This window comes from Triticum aestivum, chromosome 4A (assembly GCF_018294505.1).
Source record: "Triticum aestivum cultivar Chinese Spring chromosome 4A, IWGSC CS RefSeq v2.1, whole genome shotgun sequence".
Lineage (NCBI taxonomy): Eukaryota > Viridiplantae > Streptophyta > Magnoliopsida > Poales > Poaceae > Triticum > Triticum aestivum.
This window is the reverse complement of record NC_057803.1, coordinates 40,184,574-40,199,615: the sequence shown is the minus strand read 5'-3', so window position 1 is coordinate 40,199,615 and position 15,042 is coordinate 40,184,574. Positions and strand designations below refer to the sequence as shown.

Sequence of the window (15,042 nt, the reverse complement as noted above, 5' to 3'; positions counted from 1 at the left end):
AGTCGTTGTGGTCTTGATTAGTTTTTGGTCCATACATATATAATTGCTAATGGCCCATACTTATATGGGCCTACTTCGGCCGGAAACTCAGGCGCAATACTTTTGACCGATTCTTCCAGAATCTTGAGAATCGACCCTCCATCCAGCTTCTTTCAGAATCTTGTATCCAACTTTTTTTTACAATCCTAGTTGTGTGGGTTCAAGAGAAAAAGCTGGGTGGAGGATCGATTTTGATTATGAAAGAATCGGCCAAAAAAACCGGGCCTCAAAAACACAGAGACTGCAGCCCAATGAAACCCAGACCACTAAACCTCACTTAAGACAAAGATTCCAGTGGTTAAATGACGACAAGATTGCGAGATTTCCATCGCCGACACAAACTTCCAAAGCCCGAAGGGCATCTTGCTTCCAAGAACACCAAAAAGGAAGGCCGAGAAAGTACGCGAGAGAAGACAAGGACATGTCCGAGCCAAGGATGAGGCCGAGTCGACCAGAGCTGTCCGTCCGATTTTCTCCCACCTATCCACAGGGAGGGCCGCCCCGCCCCTGTGTGGCAGACGGACTCAATCCGCGAGTGTTGCTCCTGCTTCACTCACTCGATGCTCTGGCTGGCTGCCCCGATTTTCCCACGACGTGGACGTCGGGTGAGATAAAGATGAAGATGAGCAGAACATAGAGAAGGGAGAAGAGAGAGCGGCGAGCTTGCGTGAGTGCTCCAGGATGCAGACCGATACTCAGTTCACCTCGGCCGCGATGAAGAGGACCAGCGACTGGTACGTACCTTCCCTCTGCTGCCTGTTTGAATCTACGAGCTCGCCATTACTTTCGCGCCATGAAACTGTTTTCAAGCAAGCAGCAGCGTGCAGTGACAACCCGTATTTTATATGTGGAACAATCACATACTGCACCTGAAGTTCCTTATGAGGATTAGCACTAGTTCATGAGCTCGATCCGACAATTTTTTCAACTGGTTGGTGCAGGATCCGTTCGCAAGAATTCCCGAGCGATATTACCATCCAAGTCGGGGAGAGCAGCTTCAACTTGCACAAGGTAACCAGCCAACCAACCCCACCTTCGATTCGATTCTTACCGCGCGCTTAGAAACCACATGGAAAAATCAGCAAAAATCCTGAGTTCTGATGGCAAATTCTGCAGCTCCCACTGGCGTCTAAATGCGGCTACATAAGGAAGCTGGTGTCGGGGGCCAACGGGTCGAGGGTCACCCACCTCGAGATCGCTGGCATGCCCGGCGACGCCAAGGCGTTCGACCTCGTCATCAAGTTCTGCTACGGCGTCAACTTCGAGATCACCGCCGACAACGTCGCCATGCTGCGCTGCGCCGCCGAGCACCTGGAGATGACCGAGGAGTGCAAGCCCGGGAACCTCGTCGGCCGGACCGAGGCCTACCTGGAGGAGGTTGCGCTGGCGAGCCTCGAGGGCGCAGTCACCGCGCTCCGCAGGGCCGAGGAGCTCCTCCCGGCGTCCGACAAGGTGCAGCTCATTGGCAGGTGCATCGACGTCATCGCGACCATGACCTGCGGCGACGGCGGCCATGAGGGGCTGGACGACGTGGACGCGCCACCGAAGCCTGTCGATAACTGGTGGGCCGACGAGCTGACGGCGCTGAGGATCGATACTTTCCAGAGGGTCATGATCGCCATGAAGGCCAGGGGGTTCAAGGGCATCGCCATGGGGACGATGATCATGCTCTACGCTCAGAAGTCCCTTCGAAGACTGGTAATCGAGTCGAACACATCACCTAGAGCACAGTATATACTGTTGCTATAGCTAACGTCTGACAATGTCGACTTGTAACTTGTTGCAGGACATGAACGGGAGGGAGCGGAAGAAGATGGAGCCGAGGCAGGAGCACGAGAAGCGGGTGGTGCTGGAGACGATCGTGAGCCTCCTGCCGAGGGAGAAGAACACCATGTCGGTGAGCTTCCTGTCGATGCTGCTCCGGGCGGCGATCTACCTCGACACGTCGCTGGCGTGCCGGCTCGACCTGGAGACGCGGATGGCCGCGCAGCTCGGCCAGGCCGTGCTCGACGACCTGCTCATCCCGTCCTCCTCGCCCGAGGGCGCCGGCACGGCCTACGACGTCGACGCGGTGCAGAGGATCCTCGCCGGCTACCTCGAGAACGAGGGCGAGGCGACGCGCCTGGACTACAACACGGACGACGACTTCGCCTCGGCGGCGTCGCCGCCCAACGACGTCGGCCCCGTCGGCAAGCTCATGGAGAGCTATCTCGCCGAGATCTCCTCGGACGTGAACCTGCCCGTTGACAAGTTCACCGGCCTCGCTGAGCTCATCCCGGAGCGCGCCCGGTTCAACGAGGACGGCATGTACCGCGCCATCGACATCTACCTCAAGGTCCGTTCATTATAATCGATCTTCATTCGTCTACTTGTTGTTATAGTGGATAGTGCTCAGATGTGATGGATGGTTTGGGCAGGCGCATCCGTCGGTGGGCGAGGGCGAGAGGACGAAGGTGTGCGGCGTGATGGACTGCCAGAAGCTGTCGCGGGAGGCGTGCGCGCACGCGGCGCAGAACGACCGGCTGCCGGTGCAGACGGTGGTGCAGGTGCTGTACCACGAGCAGCGGCGCCTCCGCGTGCCGCCGCCCTCGCAGGCGCAGTCGTACGCCGGGGGGGAGTCGCCGGCGCTGTCGTACAGGCCGACGCCGAGCTTCAACGGGCGGGACCGGAGCGCGCCGTCCAGCGAGGTGTCGCGGCTGCAGCGGGAGAACGACGAGCTGAGGATGGAGCTGATGCAGATGAAGATGCGCCTGAGGGACCCGTCGGTGGCGGCGCCGGCCCCGGCGCCGACGCTCGCGGCGGGGGGCACCCGGAGCTTCCCGTCGTCGGGGAAGCCGCCACTGCCGAAGAAGCAGGGCGGCAGCGGCGGAGGAGGCGGCGGCGGGTTCATGAAGAAGCTCGGGCGGCTCAACCCGTTCGTGCGCGACCCTCTGGCCGGCGGCAAGGTCCGCACGAAGCCGCCCAAGGATCGCAGGCACTCCATTTCTTGACACTACCGGATGGTGTAATCTAATCGTCAGTTGAAGATAAATAAGCATGTTAGCATGGACGTAGCACTGTACAGCTTTGTAATCTGCGTCACAGTTCGTGTCAAGTTCCTGCAATGAAGAAACTCAGGCCATTGTAGCAAATTTTTGCAGCTCGGGGTTCAGTCAGTGTAGTGCAGTTCTGTTCCACTGGCCACCTGCTGCGATGTGGGCCGATCGGATCACTGCGCTCTCTACGATTACCACAACGTTGGAAGATGGAAGCATCTGATGTCGATCTCCACGATCCTCTCCCGTTTCTCGTGGGGGGATTGCGATAACGTTGGTATGGCTAGCAATGCATCCCCAGCTCAGGACAAACGACAACGAGCACCGAGACGTGGCTTGGAATTTGGCCCTGGTAGATAACCACGCCATATGGGCACGGGACAATCCTTGCACCAAACCAAGAGGCGAAAATGAAAAGAGATCAGTGGATTCCCATTCTCCGATTCTAAGAAAAGATAGCAACATTGCTCCCCTACTCATCATGGATCAGTCGGCAACACATGTCTAGTCTAGGCTCACTGTATGCACAATACACGACAATTCAGGGCAAAACTCAACCAGTTTGGTTCAGGACATCAACCGTTTCACAGGGCACGAGCCTGCCTGGGTCAAAAGAATCCTAGTAGAGTCCCACAGCAACACAATGTTCAAAGACAAGCCATTAATTACCTATTCCATTTTTTACATAGGTGTAATACTAGATACGTGTGTGTCTCCACAGGCGCACATCAGCTTCCGATCACGATGCGATTAGCTGTGCCACTCTATCCAGATGTCGCTAAACCGTAACTTGGGCGCACAAAAAGTCAAGCTATATCTTCCTCCTCGTTGTTTTCATCGGGAAGCCATCGACCAGAAGTTCAGCAGGAAGGAGGGCGTGAGGGCAAACCAGCTCATGAACGCCATCGCCGTCGCGGTCTCGAAGCTGCCACAGTGGTTCTCGGCACAGATGTTCAGGTCGTTGTCGATCAGGACGGTGATGCCTGCCGACGAGCATGCTGCGCCGAAGATGAGTGCTGCCGTGATCTACCAAGAAACAGCCTTAGACCTCACACAGTCAAAAGACAATGCATTTATAATTTCCAGGGTGAAACTAACATGCAGGAACTTGCAATAAAAATGCAGTTTCATTCAATTGTCGTAACCTGAGCACGTATTTTATCTCACTGCAAGATTTCTTAGTCTATACACCACACAGCCAATATTGCTAAAAAGAATGATGGAAAAGCGGTAAGTTACTAGATACATGGAAAAGTTCACACGGGTAACACATTTTATATATATATCTCAGCACATATTATTTAGATCAAAAAAGATGATACAGTAGATTGACCAAGTGAATCTCACAAGCATCAGAGACATGAACAGAGATGTCTATTGACTTACCCCATCTCCAATCGCAAACAGGCAAACAGCGCGGCGGTTCCTTAGACAACGCTTAACAAGCAATGCATAGATATCGACAATGGCAAGCGAGAAGCTCCACAGGCATTGCAATATGGTTGCTGCAACAAGATAGCTGACCAAAACAGCACTCCGTCAGTTTGTCAGAAACTAGAAATATAGAATAGCACTACCAGAGTAAACTTGAGAGAAGAAGAAACAAGCAAATAAACTAGACACAGCAGAGCTTCCTTTTATAACTCCAAAGCATGAACACAATATGTGTTGCTTGCTGTAAACTGGGCTAACAAAGAAGTGCCCACCCATGTCTATCTCACTAAAATACAAAATTTAGATCATCCACTCATCAAAAATGCAAATGTTGAATTTCTGTTACGCACAGGCATGCCCATATAATAAGCAGTAACAAAACCAGAGAAACTTATATGTTCAAGAAGGCTTAGCTAAATAAACTTGGAAAATATAAAAGGAGCACCATGATAGTTTTAGATGCATAAGTGTAAATTGATTCCTCTTAAAATGTTACACTGAAGTACTCCCTCCGTTCCTAAATATTTGTCTTTCTAGGGATTTCAACAAGTGACTACATACGGAGCAAAATGAGTGAATCTACACTCTAAAATATGTCTATATACATCCGTATGTAGTAGTTCATTTGAAATCTCTAAAAAGACAAATATTTAGGACAGGGGGAGTACATAGTATGATCGGATTTCCACATTGTAGTATGACCCTAGGGGTATTTTTTTTATCTAATATCATTCAGAATAACTACATAATTAACTTGAAAGGTTGGGACTAAGTCGTTCTGTACAAACCCAACATACTTGTACCAGGAATTGTATAGTAAGGTAAACAGTGCCACAAGCGTAGTTTGTATCAGGAAGACCTTGGTTTATATATATGAATTCGGAAGGGGTGGCCCCTCTTTCTTAAAAGAAAAAAATTCCCAGAAGCACACACACACACACCCCTTTCATTTTATCAAAAAGTTACTTTGAAGTACGTATGATAGCAAAAATAGGAAAATGCCTGCTAGTCCCCCAGTCTTTGCCAAAAGGAAATTTTGCGCTACAACTCAATTAAGGGTGTGTTTGGTTGGGGTCACCAAATGAAATGTAATGGGTCGGTTGCGTCCCCAGAGCCCATTCCAGTGTTTGGTTTGTCAAAGGAACGAGAACCCCCGCCGATTCCAGAGAATGGCATATTCCCTGTTTATGCAGAACTAGGCGGTACCTCCAAATTGAGCGGACGACACAGAACGGCTCGCTCGACTTACGCTCGTCTTTCCTCCCCGAAGCCACATCTCCCTCCCCAACCTTGCGCGTGCCGCCGCCATCAGCCCCACGGCGCGCGGCCATCAGCTGCCCTGGCCACCCCCACATGTCCCCCTCCGCTGCGCCGCAGCTCCCTCCGCAACCTTGCATGTGCTCCCGCCGATAGCCCCACCGAGTGCGGCCATGACTGGCCACCGCCACATCCTTGCGCTGGTGCTGCTGGCCGTCCCGCCGGCTGCATCCCAGCCGGGCGCACTTGACGTGTCCCACCGAGCAGGGAGGTCGGGCAGCCCTCTCACTCATCTTCTTCAGCCGAGCAGGGAGGCCGGGCAGCCCTCTCACTCATTTCCTTCCACCCAGGCATGGAGGCTGGGCGCTACTAAGGCACCATCGTCGGGGAGCTTTGGCTGCTGGACCAAGGAGCCCGTGGTGTGCAGTGACATTTGCTGTGGGTGTTTCTCCAGATCAATATACTGCAGCGTCAAGTACATCTGTTCTTCTGCATTCAGTGTTTCGTGGGTGTTCTTCTGTACTGCAGCGTCAAGTACATTTGTTTATTACAATCGATGTAATCAAGTGTTCTTCAACATTCAGTTCAGTTTAGTTTTCTATCAAAATCTAATTCGGTATGAATCAATGTAATAAAGTGAGACAAACAATTTCATTACATTCCATCTCTCAAACCAAACACCAAAATGTAACCATTCCATTCCTCGGAACTGCTCCTACCAAACATAAGGACGGAACCGACCCATTCTAGTGGAATGGAACCATGACATTCTGTTCCACTTCGTTCCCAAACCAAACACACCATAAAAGAACTTCATAATATGGATAAGACATAAGGGATCTCTGTTTTACTCTGGTAGATAATGTAACAACCCACTGTTCTGCCCATGGCAGTTTCATAAATAGTGAACAGAAATGCAGTTTAGTACATTGAGGATAAGTAGAAAAGGACATGTGGATGTGATATTTATGTTCCTATTGTAGTTCACTAGTTTGTAATATGGGGATCGTACCCCTGAGATATTCAGTAGACATTGAACCACAAAGCAAAACCGTCAACAACAACAAAAACCCTATTTCATATTGTAGTTCACCAGTTTGTGACATGTTCATATGCATGTGGTGGCATTATATTCCTATGATGTGACATGAAATTGCATGTTTTTTGGAAGTAGCAAATAGGTTAATCTTACAATTAGTTTCTTTGCTTCTAGAATCCTTGGCTTCATATAATTAACCTTACTAATAAATTCAGAATTCAAGTACTGCGCGCACTCCCTTGTTTTTGACACTTCGATCCAGCATACTGTCATCTCACCTTGAAATCGTGCACGTTCAGTGGAATAGCACATATATGCAGGGGATTGTACTACAACACAGAATTGTCAAAATAAATAAATAAATACACCCTATTTCTGGATAACAATAGTCTTCACATGATTACATTTGCTTGCCCCCTCCATAAATATACTGTACTATGTATACTTATCCGCCTTGTAAATGTTTAAAGCAACTTTCTATGCATGCCAGAACACAAGTGCCTTACTAATACATTTAAGCACATTTTTGTCATTTTTTCAGAGGAGAAGTCCGTTATCGTTAGAATTTGTTTTTAGCTGCCTATAGTATGCAGTACTAGATAATGATACACAGGCAGTAGTAGGCCACTACAGATAAGCTGATGCCTTTTAGTCCTCATCACTGAGGCAATCCATTACATTCAAAATGGAGAAAGTCGGCCAGAAAGATCAGAAGGTAAGTGTAACGAACTTATAGTCCAGAAGGTATAGTGTACTGAGGTTGGTACCCAACTGCCTCCAAATCCACACTCCTATAGTTCGTTATGAGCTGGGTTTAGCATAGACACATGTTCTCCACAATTTGTATTACAAGCATCACTCCAACCTTTGGGAACCTATTACCGAAATGAGCTAAGCTCCAACAGATGGAGTGATTAGAGTACATAGCGGATCAGATTTTCCGTTCCTGAACACACCGAATTCCCCACGGCCCCAAGCTTTAAGAGCGCACGCACACTTGACCCACCGGTGCATGTGAGATCATATTTCCTTTCTTGAGCAACGATTGGAAGTAGTAGTGGAATTGTAAAGCGATTGATGCTCGGGCCGTACAGAGCCAGTTGGGGCAAATACTAGTACTAGCGCGGATGATGAGAAATTAGTGGGATGGGGACTGGGGAGGAAGGTTACCAGAAGGCGCTGACGGAGGGGAAGTCGTTGGTGGAGGCCATGACGCCGAGGGCGACGCCGGCGAAGGCGAACTGCGCGAGGCGGAGCGCGAGGCCGCCGGCCGTGCCGGGCATCCCGGGCAGGTCCTTCATGAGCACCCCCGTGGGCTGCTCCACCGGATCCGTCGGCGGCGGCGCCTCCACCGGGTGCACCGCCGGCCTGCTCGCGAACATCTCGGCCCCCGACGGAGCAGGCTCCCCTGCGCGCTCGCCTCCCGCCTCGCCGCCGCGGGACCGGTGGTGGCTGGGGGGAGAAGGGTTTGGCCTCGCAGGGGACTGGATTGGGCGGAGTGGACGAGGGAGGGAGGGGCCACGCGCCGGGGTCGATCAGGGAGGGGAGGGGAAGGGGGGCTCGGGGGAGGCGCCGCTTGGCGTTGGTCTGCCTTGCTTTTGGCCGGTGGGAAAGGCGACGGCAGTTTCTGGGGAGCTGCAGCCGCGACGGCACGCCGTGGGGTCCCTCCCAGTCTCTCTCTCTCTCTCTCTCTCTCTCTCTCTCCTCCTCCTCCGCGGCTCCGTGTCCGAGTGGTGGAGGGAGTGGGAGGGAAATGGGCCGGGGCCGGGGCCGGGCTGACTTTGCTTGCTTGCCCGTGCCGCCACTGTGCGCGGCGGGCCCGTTCCGCCCGTCCTTCTTTTCGCCTGGCCCCGCCTGTCTGTAACTCTGCCAGTGCTCCAGCATTTTTCCTGCCAGTGCGATCTCCCCCGTACGGATCACTAGCGTGGCATCAAGCAAGGGGCAGACGGACGAGCCGTTTGGTTTGAGCGCGGTGGTCGACGGCGGAGATCACGACCGCGGTGCCCGGCCGTTGCACGGACGACGCGCCTCCTGTAGTACGTACCTTTGCCGCGTGGCGTATATTCCGTCCCCCGGCGCCGGGAGCCGGGAGGGAACGAACGCGCGTGAACGGGATCCGGGCATGGGTGGTGGAAGCGTAGCCATGCCATGCTGCCATCCACACCACGCGCGTTGCCGTTCGGGTGCGGCATCGGCGTACGCCGGAGAACGCGCATTGCCGTTTCAGCAGCGAGAGCGCGGTCGGGGCTTTGCCTCCCGCGCGGGGATTCGTTCGGCCGTCGCGGTCACGCGACGCGGAGGAAAAATCAGTGCGCGCGCGGGGAAAAAATCACTGCAGACCAGGTCGGCCCGGAGAATTTCGCGCCGGCTAGAACCACCGGCCGGCCTAAACACGACCACACAAGGCTACTTTGTGGCCCACCACTATTGTGTGGTAGTAGTACCCGATACTAGTATTATTTCAAGATTTTTGCCTTGACTGATTTCGTTGTATAACTCCATTTTCGATGTATTTTCTCCGGTTGGTCGTCGTTTACTTTGAGCCTTCCACCATGCACGGGCATATATTCTACAAAGAGGGACAAAAAATATCACAATTGTTCATGGACCGTTGTCCAGCCCTCTAGAAGCCTCAAGTTTTCTTTTTTACGAAAAACATCAGATCTATTATAAACATTCAGCGAAAGTGCAAAGCATCTCAAACATAATAAAAATTGCATCGAGATTCCGGATCTACAAGCCTTCAATTAATTGTTATGTTTGTTTGGGAACCAACATGTAGTTGTGTGTCCGGGGGCTCAGGCAGGGGGCTCCTTTATCCCCTTACTTTTTTTTAATATGTGCTGAAGGGTTATCTAGTCTGCTAGCGCATGAAGAGGCTGTCGGTGGTATCCAAGGAATTAGGGTGTGCCGTAGTGCACTATCAGTTTCACACTTGTTATTTGCTGATGACTCCCTGATCCTGATGAGAGCGGATACGTTGAATGCCACGTCCCTCAAAAGTGTTCTAGATATGTACTGTGCGAGTTCAGGGCAATTGGTAAATGATGCAAAATTCAGTGTTTTTTTCATCCCAAATACATCAGTGGAGGTACGAGCCGAGGTTTGCACGAAGCTTAATATTGTTTCAGAGGCTATTTCTGATAAGTACTTGGGACTACCGTCGAAGATCGGAATCGACCGTAGTGACTGTTTCCAACACCTAGTTAATAGAGTTTGTGCATTGATTAACAGCTGGATGTCGAAAATGTTATCAATCAGTGGAAAGGAGACGCTCTAGAAGGCAGTGGCACAGGCCATCCCGGTCTATGCCATGTCTGTTTTCAATATTCCAAAAATATTTGCAAGGCAATTTGTGATGCTATTGCTAGATTTTGGTGGGGGGACACCCAGGATAAAAGAAGAATGCATTGGAAAGCTTGGTGGAAGATGTGTATCCCTAAAAATGAAGGGGGGATGGGATTCCGAAATTTGCACTGTTTTAATAAAGCTTTGCTTGCTAAACAGTGTTCGCGGTTGTTATCTAATCCAGATTCCATATGTGCTCAGGTCTTACGCGCAAAATATTACCCGGATGGGGACTTGATGAATGCTACGCTGAAAAAAGGTTCTTCTTACACATGGCAGAGCATTTTGGCAGAGATGAAAACTTTTAAAGAAGGAGCGATCTGGCGACCTGGGGATGGGGCATCAATTGATATCTGGAAGGATCAGTGGATCCCAACAAGCCATGATCAAAAGGTAATGACCCCTAGGGGGCTCTGTTTGCTGCAGAAGGTACACGACTTGATTGATCTTGTAACCGGCAGTTGGGACGAACAAATAGTGAGGGGATTTTTTTGGCATGTGGATGCTGAAAGGATACTTCAAATTCCCCTTGCTTCACATGGCCATCCTGATTTTATCTCCTGGCATTTCTCTAAGTTAGGATGTTTTACAGTACGTTCAACATATCATATCACGGGCAAACTGAATACAGAACAAGAGCTCAGATGAACCAGGGGCTGGGAAGAATTGATCCACACCCAGTTTGGAAGGAACTTTGGGGAAGATCGGTGCCCCCCAAGGTGAATGTGTTTAACTAGAGAGCCTTACACGGGATCGTGCCATGCTACTGTACATTGTATGATCGACATTTAAAATCTCTCGTTATTTGCCCAGTATGTCGAAATGACCCGGAAGATCTGCGTCATATGCTATTTGCTTGTGGCAGAGCAAGGGCTGTGTGGGAGGAGCTAGGACTGGGAGTCGCAATTGAAATGGCAGCGGCCAATGAGCGGTCAGGATCAGTGATCCTAGAAAAACTCCTGTGCGCCGAGCTGCTGGGTGAAGGGAAAATACCAATTGAAAATGGTGTGGAGACGGTAATGGTTGCTGCTTGGTACTTATGGTGGGATCGCCGGAGAATTAGCCATGAAGAGAAATGTGGATCGCCAGTACGATCAGCCATGAGTATTCGTGGGATCGTAGCAAATTCTTTGGCAGGAAAGGTAAAAGAACCTGTGAGAAAGGTCAGATGGATCAGACCAGCAAAGCGGGTAGTAAAAATGAATGTTGATGCAAGCTTCCATGCTGATGAGGGAGCGGGAGCTACTGGAGCCATCCTCAAGGATAGCTCGGGGCGTTCATTGCTGCCGCAGCATCTTATAAACAGTACACGATGGATGTTTCGACGATGAAGGATTCAGCCCTTCTGGAGGGGCTCCAACTAGCTGAAGAACTGGGAATTTTTTCACTGGTTGTGGAATCCGATTCGCAGGAGATTGTTTAAGCCATCCAAAATCCGATGGAGCACCGCGCTGCTGCTGCAGTGCTGACTGATGATTGCCGGAAGATGATGAAATCTTTTGGCAGGGTGACAATTGATCATTGTGCTATAGAAAGCAATACAGTAGCGCATAGGCTAGCCAGTGAAAGTTTTAGAGGGAAGCTCTCTGGGTTCTGGCTTGATAAACCCTCCGATTTTGTAGTTTCTTCTCTTGTAACTGATATGATTACTACTTAATAAATGTCGTCGAAATTAAAAAAACATGTGGTTGTGTGTCCTGTAAGCCGAAATATTCTTTGAGTGGGAGACCACGTTTCTTGACACAAGTTTGGTTTCTACACAAATGTGAATACATTTTCTACAACATAGCTTTGGTATCTATAAGACTGCATTTTTTTCCCTTGGGATTGATGTGTTTTGAGTTGGAACAATAGCTCTTTTTAAAGATCACGTCGGAACAATAGGTGAAATGTATGGCATTCTTCGTGATGAATGCACTTACTCAATATAACATTTTTATGTGTTAATATATTCATGTGCTTGTAGTCGTCGCTAGGTGGACTATAGATCTGGATGTATTTTTTATTATTTCTGTTGTTCGTTGTACTGGCATGATTGAAGGTGAATAGATCAGAAGTTTTCATGAAAAAAAATCCATGTGTTTCTTGTTTGTTTTAAGAAATGGAATGTGATAATCTATCACATCTCGTCATTTCCTTTCATGTTGGATTTGCACTTTCACAAGTTGTCTTGTACTACCACTTTGGTTTCTTGGTAGAGCTAGTTTGATATGGTTGGCAAGGAAATATGCAGTGAGACTTTTCCAACTAGGGCTCAATTCAGCACATTTTTTAAGTTGCTGGCAATGGTACATTTTTTTGCTCTACAGTCCATCGATATTTCTTGTAACATTATCCCTCAGGTTTTTAAATATGCAGCGGAGATATTTCTACGTAGCCCCCCCCCCCCTCCCTCGCGTCATCTCCTCGAGTGGTTCGAGCGGTAACCCTAGCCAGCACCACCCCTTCCCAAATACCACCTATCCTTGTCGCCGCCAGCCGATAGCGAGGGGATTGCGCTGCATCATGTTCCTTCCTTCCTCATTGTTGTCGCTAATCGATCTGCCCTTGCCTCTACTCGCCAGAGCTATGTTGTGTTGGTCGCGCCCCTCCGCTCCTCATCGACGTCAGATCCGCTTCATTGATGTTGCTCGACCTTTGTCGCAGAGCCTACGTCCTATTGTCATGCGGTCCTTCTACCCTCTCCATAGAGAGAAATCCCGCTCTGAACCTGAATTTAGGACGACAGTACTTCCTTCCCCATTGGATTGGAGAACCTGTTGCAGAGGCGCCAATGACGGAGGCACTACCGCGAGTATTTAACCAAAAACTACCACAATTCACGGAACCGTGACGAAAAACTACCACTTTACGATTTTTGTCCCGAAAACTACCACTTTTTTCCTAATCCGTGGCAAAAAACTACCAAGTCGCGAAATCGCTCGCTTGGCCCGTGCTAAGCACAAATCTGACCGCTTGGGCCCACGAACCAGGTGCCACCTGGCCATCCTTCGCGCCGGAGACGCACCCGCATGCGCGCGCCCGCTCCCACCTCGCCGTCGTCGTGCCCACCAAGCTTCTGGGGCCGGCCACTGCCGCGTGGCTTCCAGCGCCGCGCTGCTGCCCCCGCCCGCGGGCGAGCGCGGCGGGGCCAGGCGCGTGGCCACGGGCACGCGGCCAGGGGCGCAGCGAGGTCAGACGGCCATGGGCACGGCCAGGGGCGCGGCCATGGGCACCACCAGGGGCGCGGCCATGGGCACCACCAGGGGCGCGGCGGGGCCAGATGCGCCCGTGGGCAGGGAGCGGGGCGCCCGCGGGCGAGCGCGGCGGGGCCAGGCGCGCGGCCACGGGCGCGGCGAGGCCAGACGGCCATGGGCACGGCCAGGCGCGCGGCCACGGACGCGCGGCCAGGGGCGCGGCGAGGCCATATGGCCATGGGCACGGCCAGGTGCGCGGCCACGGTGCGCATGGCGAGGGGCGGCCACGAGCGCCGCGGGCGCGCGCGTGCGGGTGCGGCTCGGAGCACGAGCTCCGGCGCGCGGCCACGGAGTAGAGGGGAAGCAGCGGGCGCTGACAATGGTGACGGGGAGCTGCACGAGGTGGTCGTGGACGCGGCGAAGTGCGGGCGAGAGGGTCACCGGAGTGCACGCGAGGTGTTCGAGGAAATGCCAGAGAGAGGAGGAGGAGGAGGAAGAAGAAGATTGATGCTGACAGGTGGGCCCATCCTGTCAGAAATGCGTTTAGAAGAGGCGAATCGAGCACTTTCGCGACTTGGTAGTTTTTAGTCACAGATTAGCGAGAAAGTGGTAGTTTTCGGGACAAAATCGTAAAGTGGTAGTTTTTCGTCACGGTTCCGTGAATTGTGGTAGTTTTTGGTTAAATACTCCACTGCCGCGGATGTTGACGTTTTAGGCCGCGCAAACGGGAGTGGAGGTTGATGTAAAGATGGCAACATCAGTATCGAGAAGGATGGAGGTGAATGTGGCGTTGAAGGCGGCCAGTGCTGGAGGGTTCTCCCACTTGCATTCGTATCCACATCTTGATCTACAACTAGAAAGGAGCTCTTTTTGCTTGGATCCATCCGGGACAAACTGACTTGGGCTTCAAATTATGTCCCCGGATTCAGGAACCTGCTAACCTTCGCCCTAAAATATTCGAGACTATTATGTGGATTATGAGAATTTAGAATGAGAGAATGCATTTTCTCCCTGAATTCAATAGGAAAAAAGAATCTAGGTGAACGAGGGGGCAGTGCTCTGTATGATCTGAAGATCTCCCATGATCAAGCTAAACGAACTAGAAAGACTGAGGACAGGGGAAAAGGAATAAGCTATAGGATGCTAGAATCTAATCTAAGAAAAGGGGGATAGGTTGGAGGCAGGGAGAGAGACGATTGTCGTCGAAACTACTGAAACAAAACAGAGAAACGAAGGATTCGGATGAAACTGAGAAAAATAGCAGAAGATGGTGGATATGGACGAGGGGACAGAGATGATGCACAACAGGGGAGGCAGCGGATGATGGACTACAAATGTGAATACCAAGATTGGGGAAAAACACCGATGCCCAACAAAGATTGGGGGCAAAAACAAAGTAGCGGAAGCAAGTCGAGACCATCCTAGAAGATTAGAAAGAAGGAGAGATGAGTTGAAGGGGTAAAACGGGGGAATGGGTAGATCAGGGAGAGGGTCGACTTGGCAAGGGCGATTTAGAGGGAGAAGAGACCAACATGATGCCGATCGCCGCAAGTCGCCACTTGGGCACTCTAGGCCTGTAGCACGCCGCCTAACTCTTGCGCCATGCATGTCGAGTTACCACTTCTACCATCCACCGATGTTGCAAAGTTTGTGGAGACGTGGCATAACATGCCATAGGTAGAGCTACCGAGTAGGAACCAGACTTGCTCTAGCT

At 51.2% G+C, this 15,042-nt stretch overlaps 2 protein-coding genes across 2 annotated transcripts; one reads left to right on the top strand and one right to left on the bottom strand.

The window, feature by feature from the left end:
• The first annotated feature begins 483 nt into the window (after positions 1–483).
• On the top strand, positions 484–3,178 carry LOC123085012 (BTB/POZ domain-containing protein SR1IP1). The gene is made up of 5 exons (XM_044506568.1): positions 484–773; positions 981–1,050; positions 1,156–1,737; positions 1,826–2,374; positions 2,457–3,178. Exons 1-5 carry the CDS (start codon positions 721–723, stop codon positions 3,027–3,029), a joined length of 1,827 nt encoding a protein of 608 aa, XP_044362503.1. The 5' UTR covers positions 484–720; the 3' UTR covers positions 3,030–3,178.
• A 436-nt stretch (positions 3,179–3,614) lies between these two features.
• Positions 3,615–8,528, bottom strand: LOC123085013 (CASP-like protein 5A1). The gene is made up of 3 exons (XM_044506569.1): positions 7,975–8,528; positions 4,461–4,593; positions 3,615–4,100 (listed from the first exon to the last, which is right to left on the bottom strand). Exons 1-3 carry the CDS (start codon positions 8,184–8,186, stop codon positions 3,909–3,911), a joined length of 537 nt encoding a protein of 178 aa, XP_044362504.1. The 5' UTR covers positions 8,187–8,528; the 3' UTR covers positions 3,615–3,908.
• Between the last annotated feature and the right edge of the window lie 6,514 nt (positions 8,529–15,042).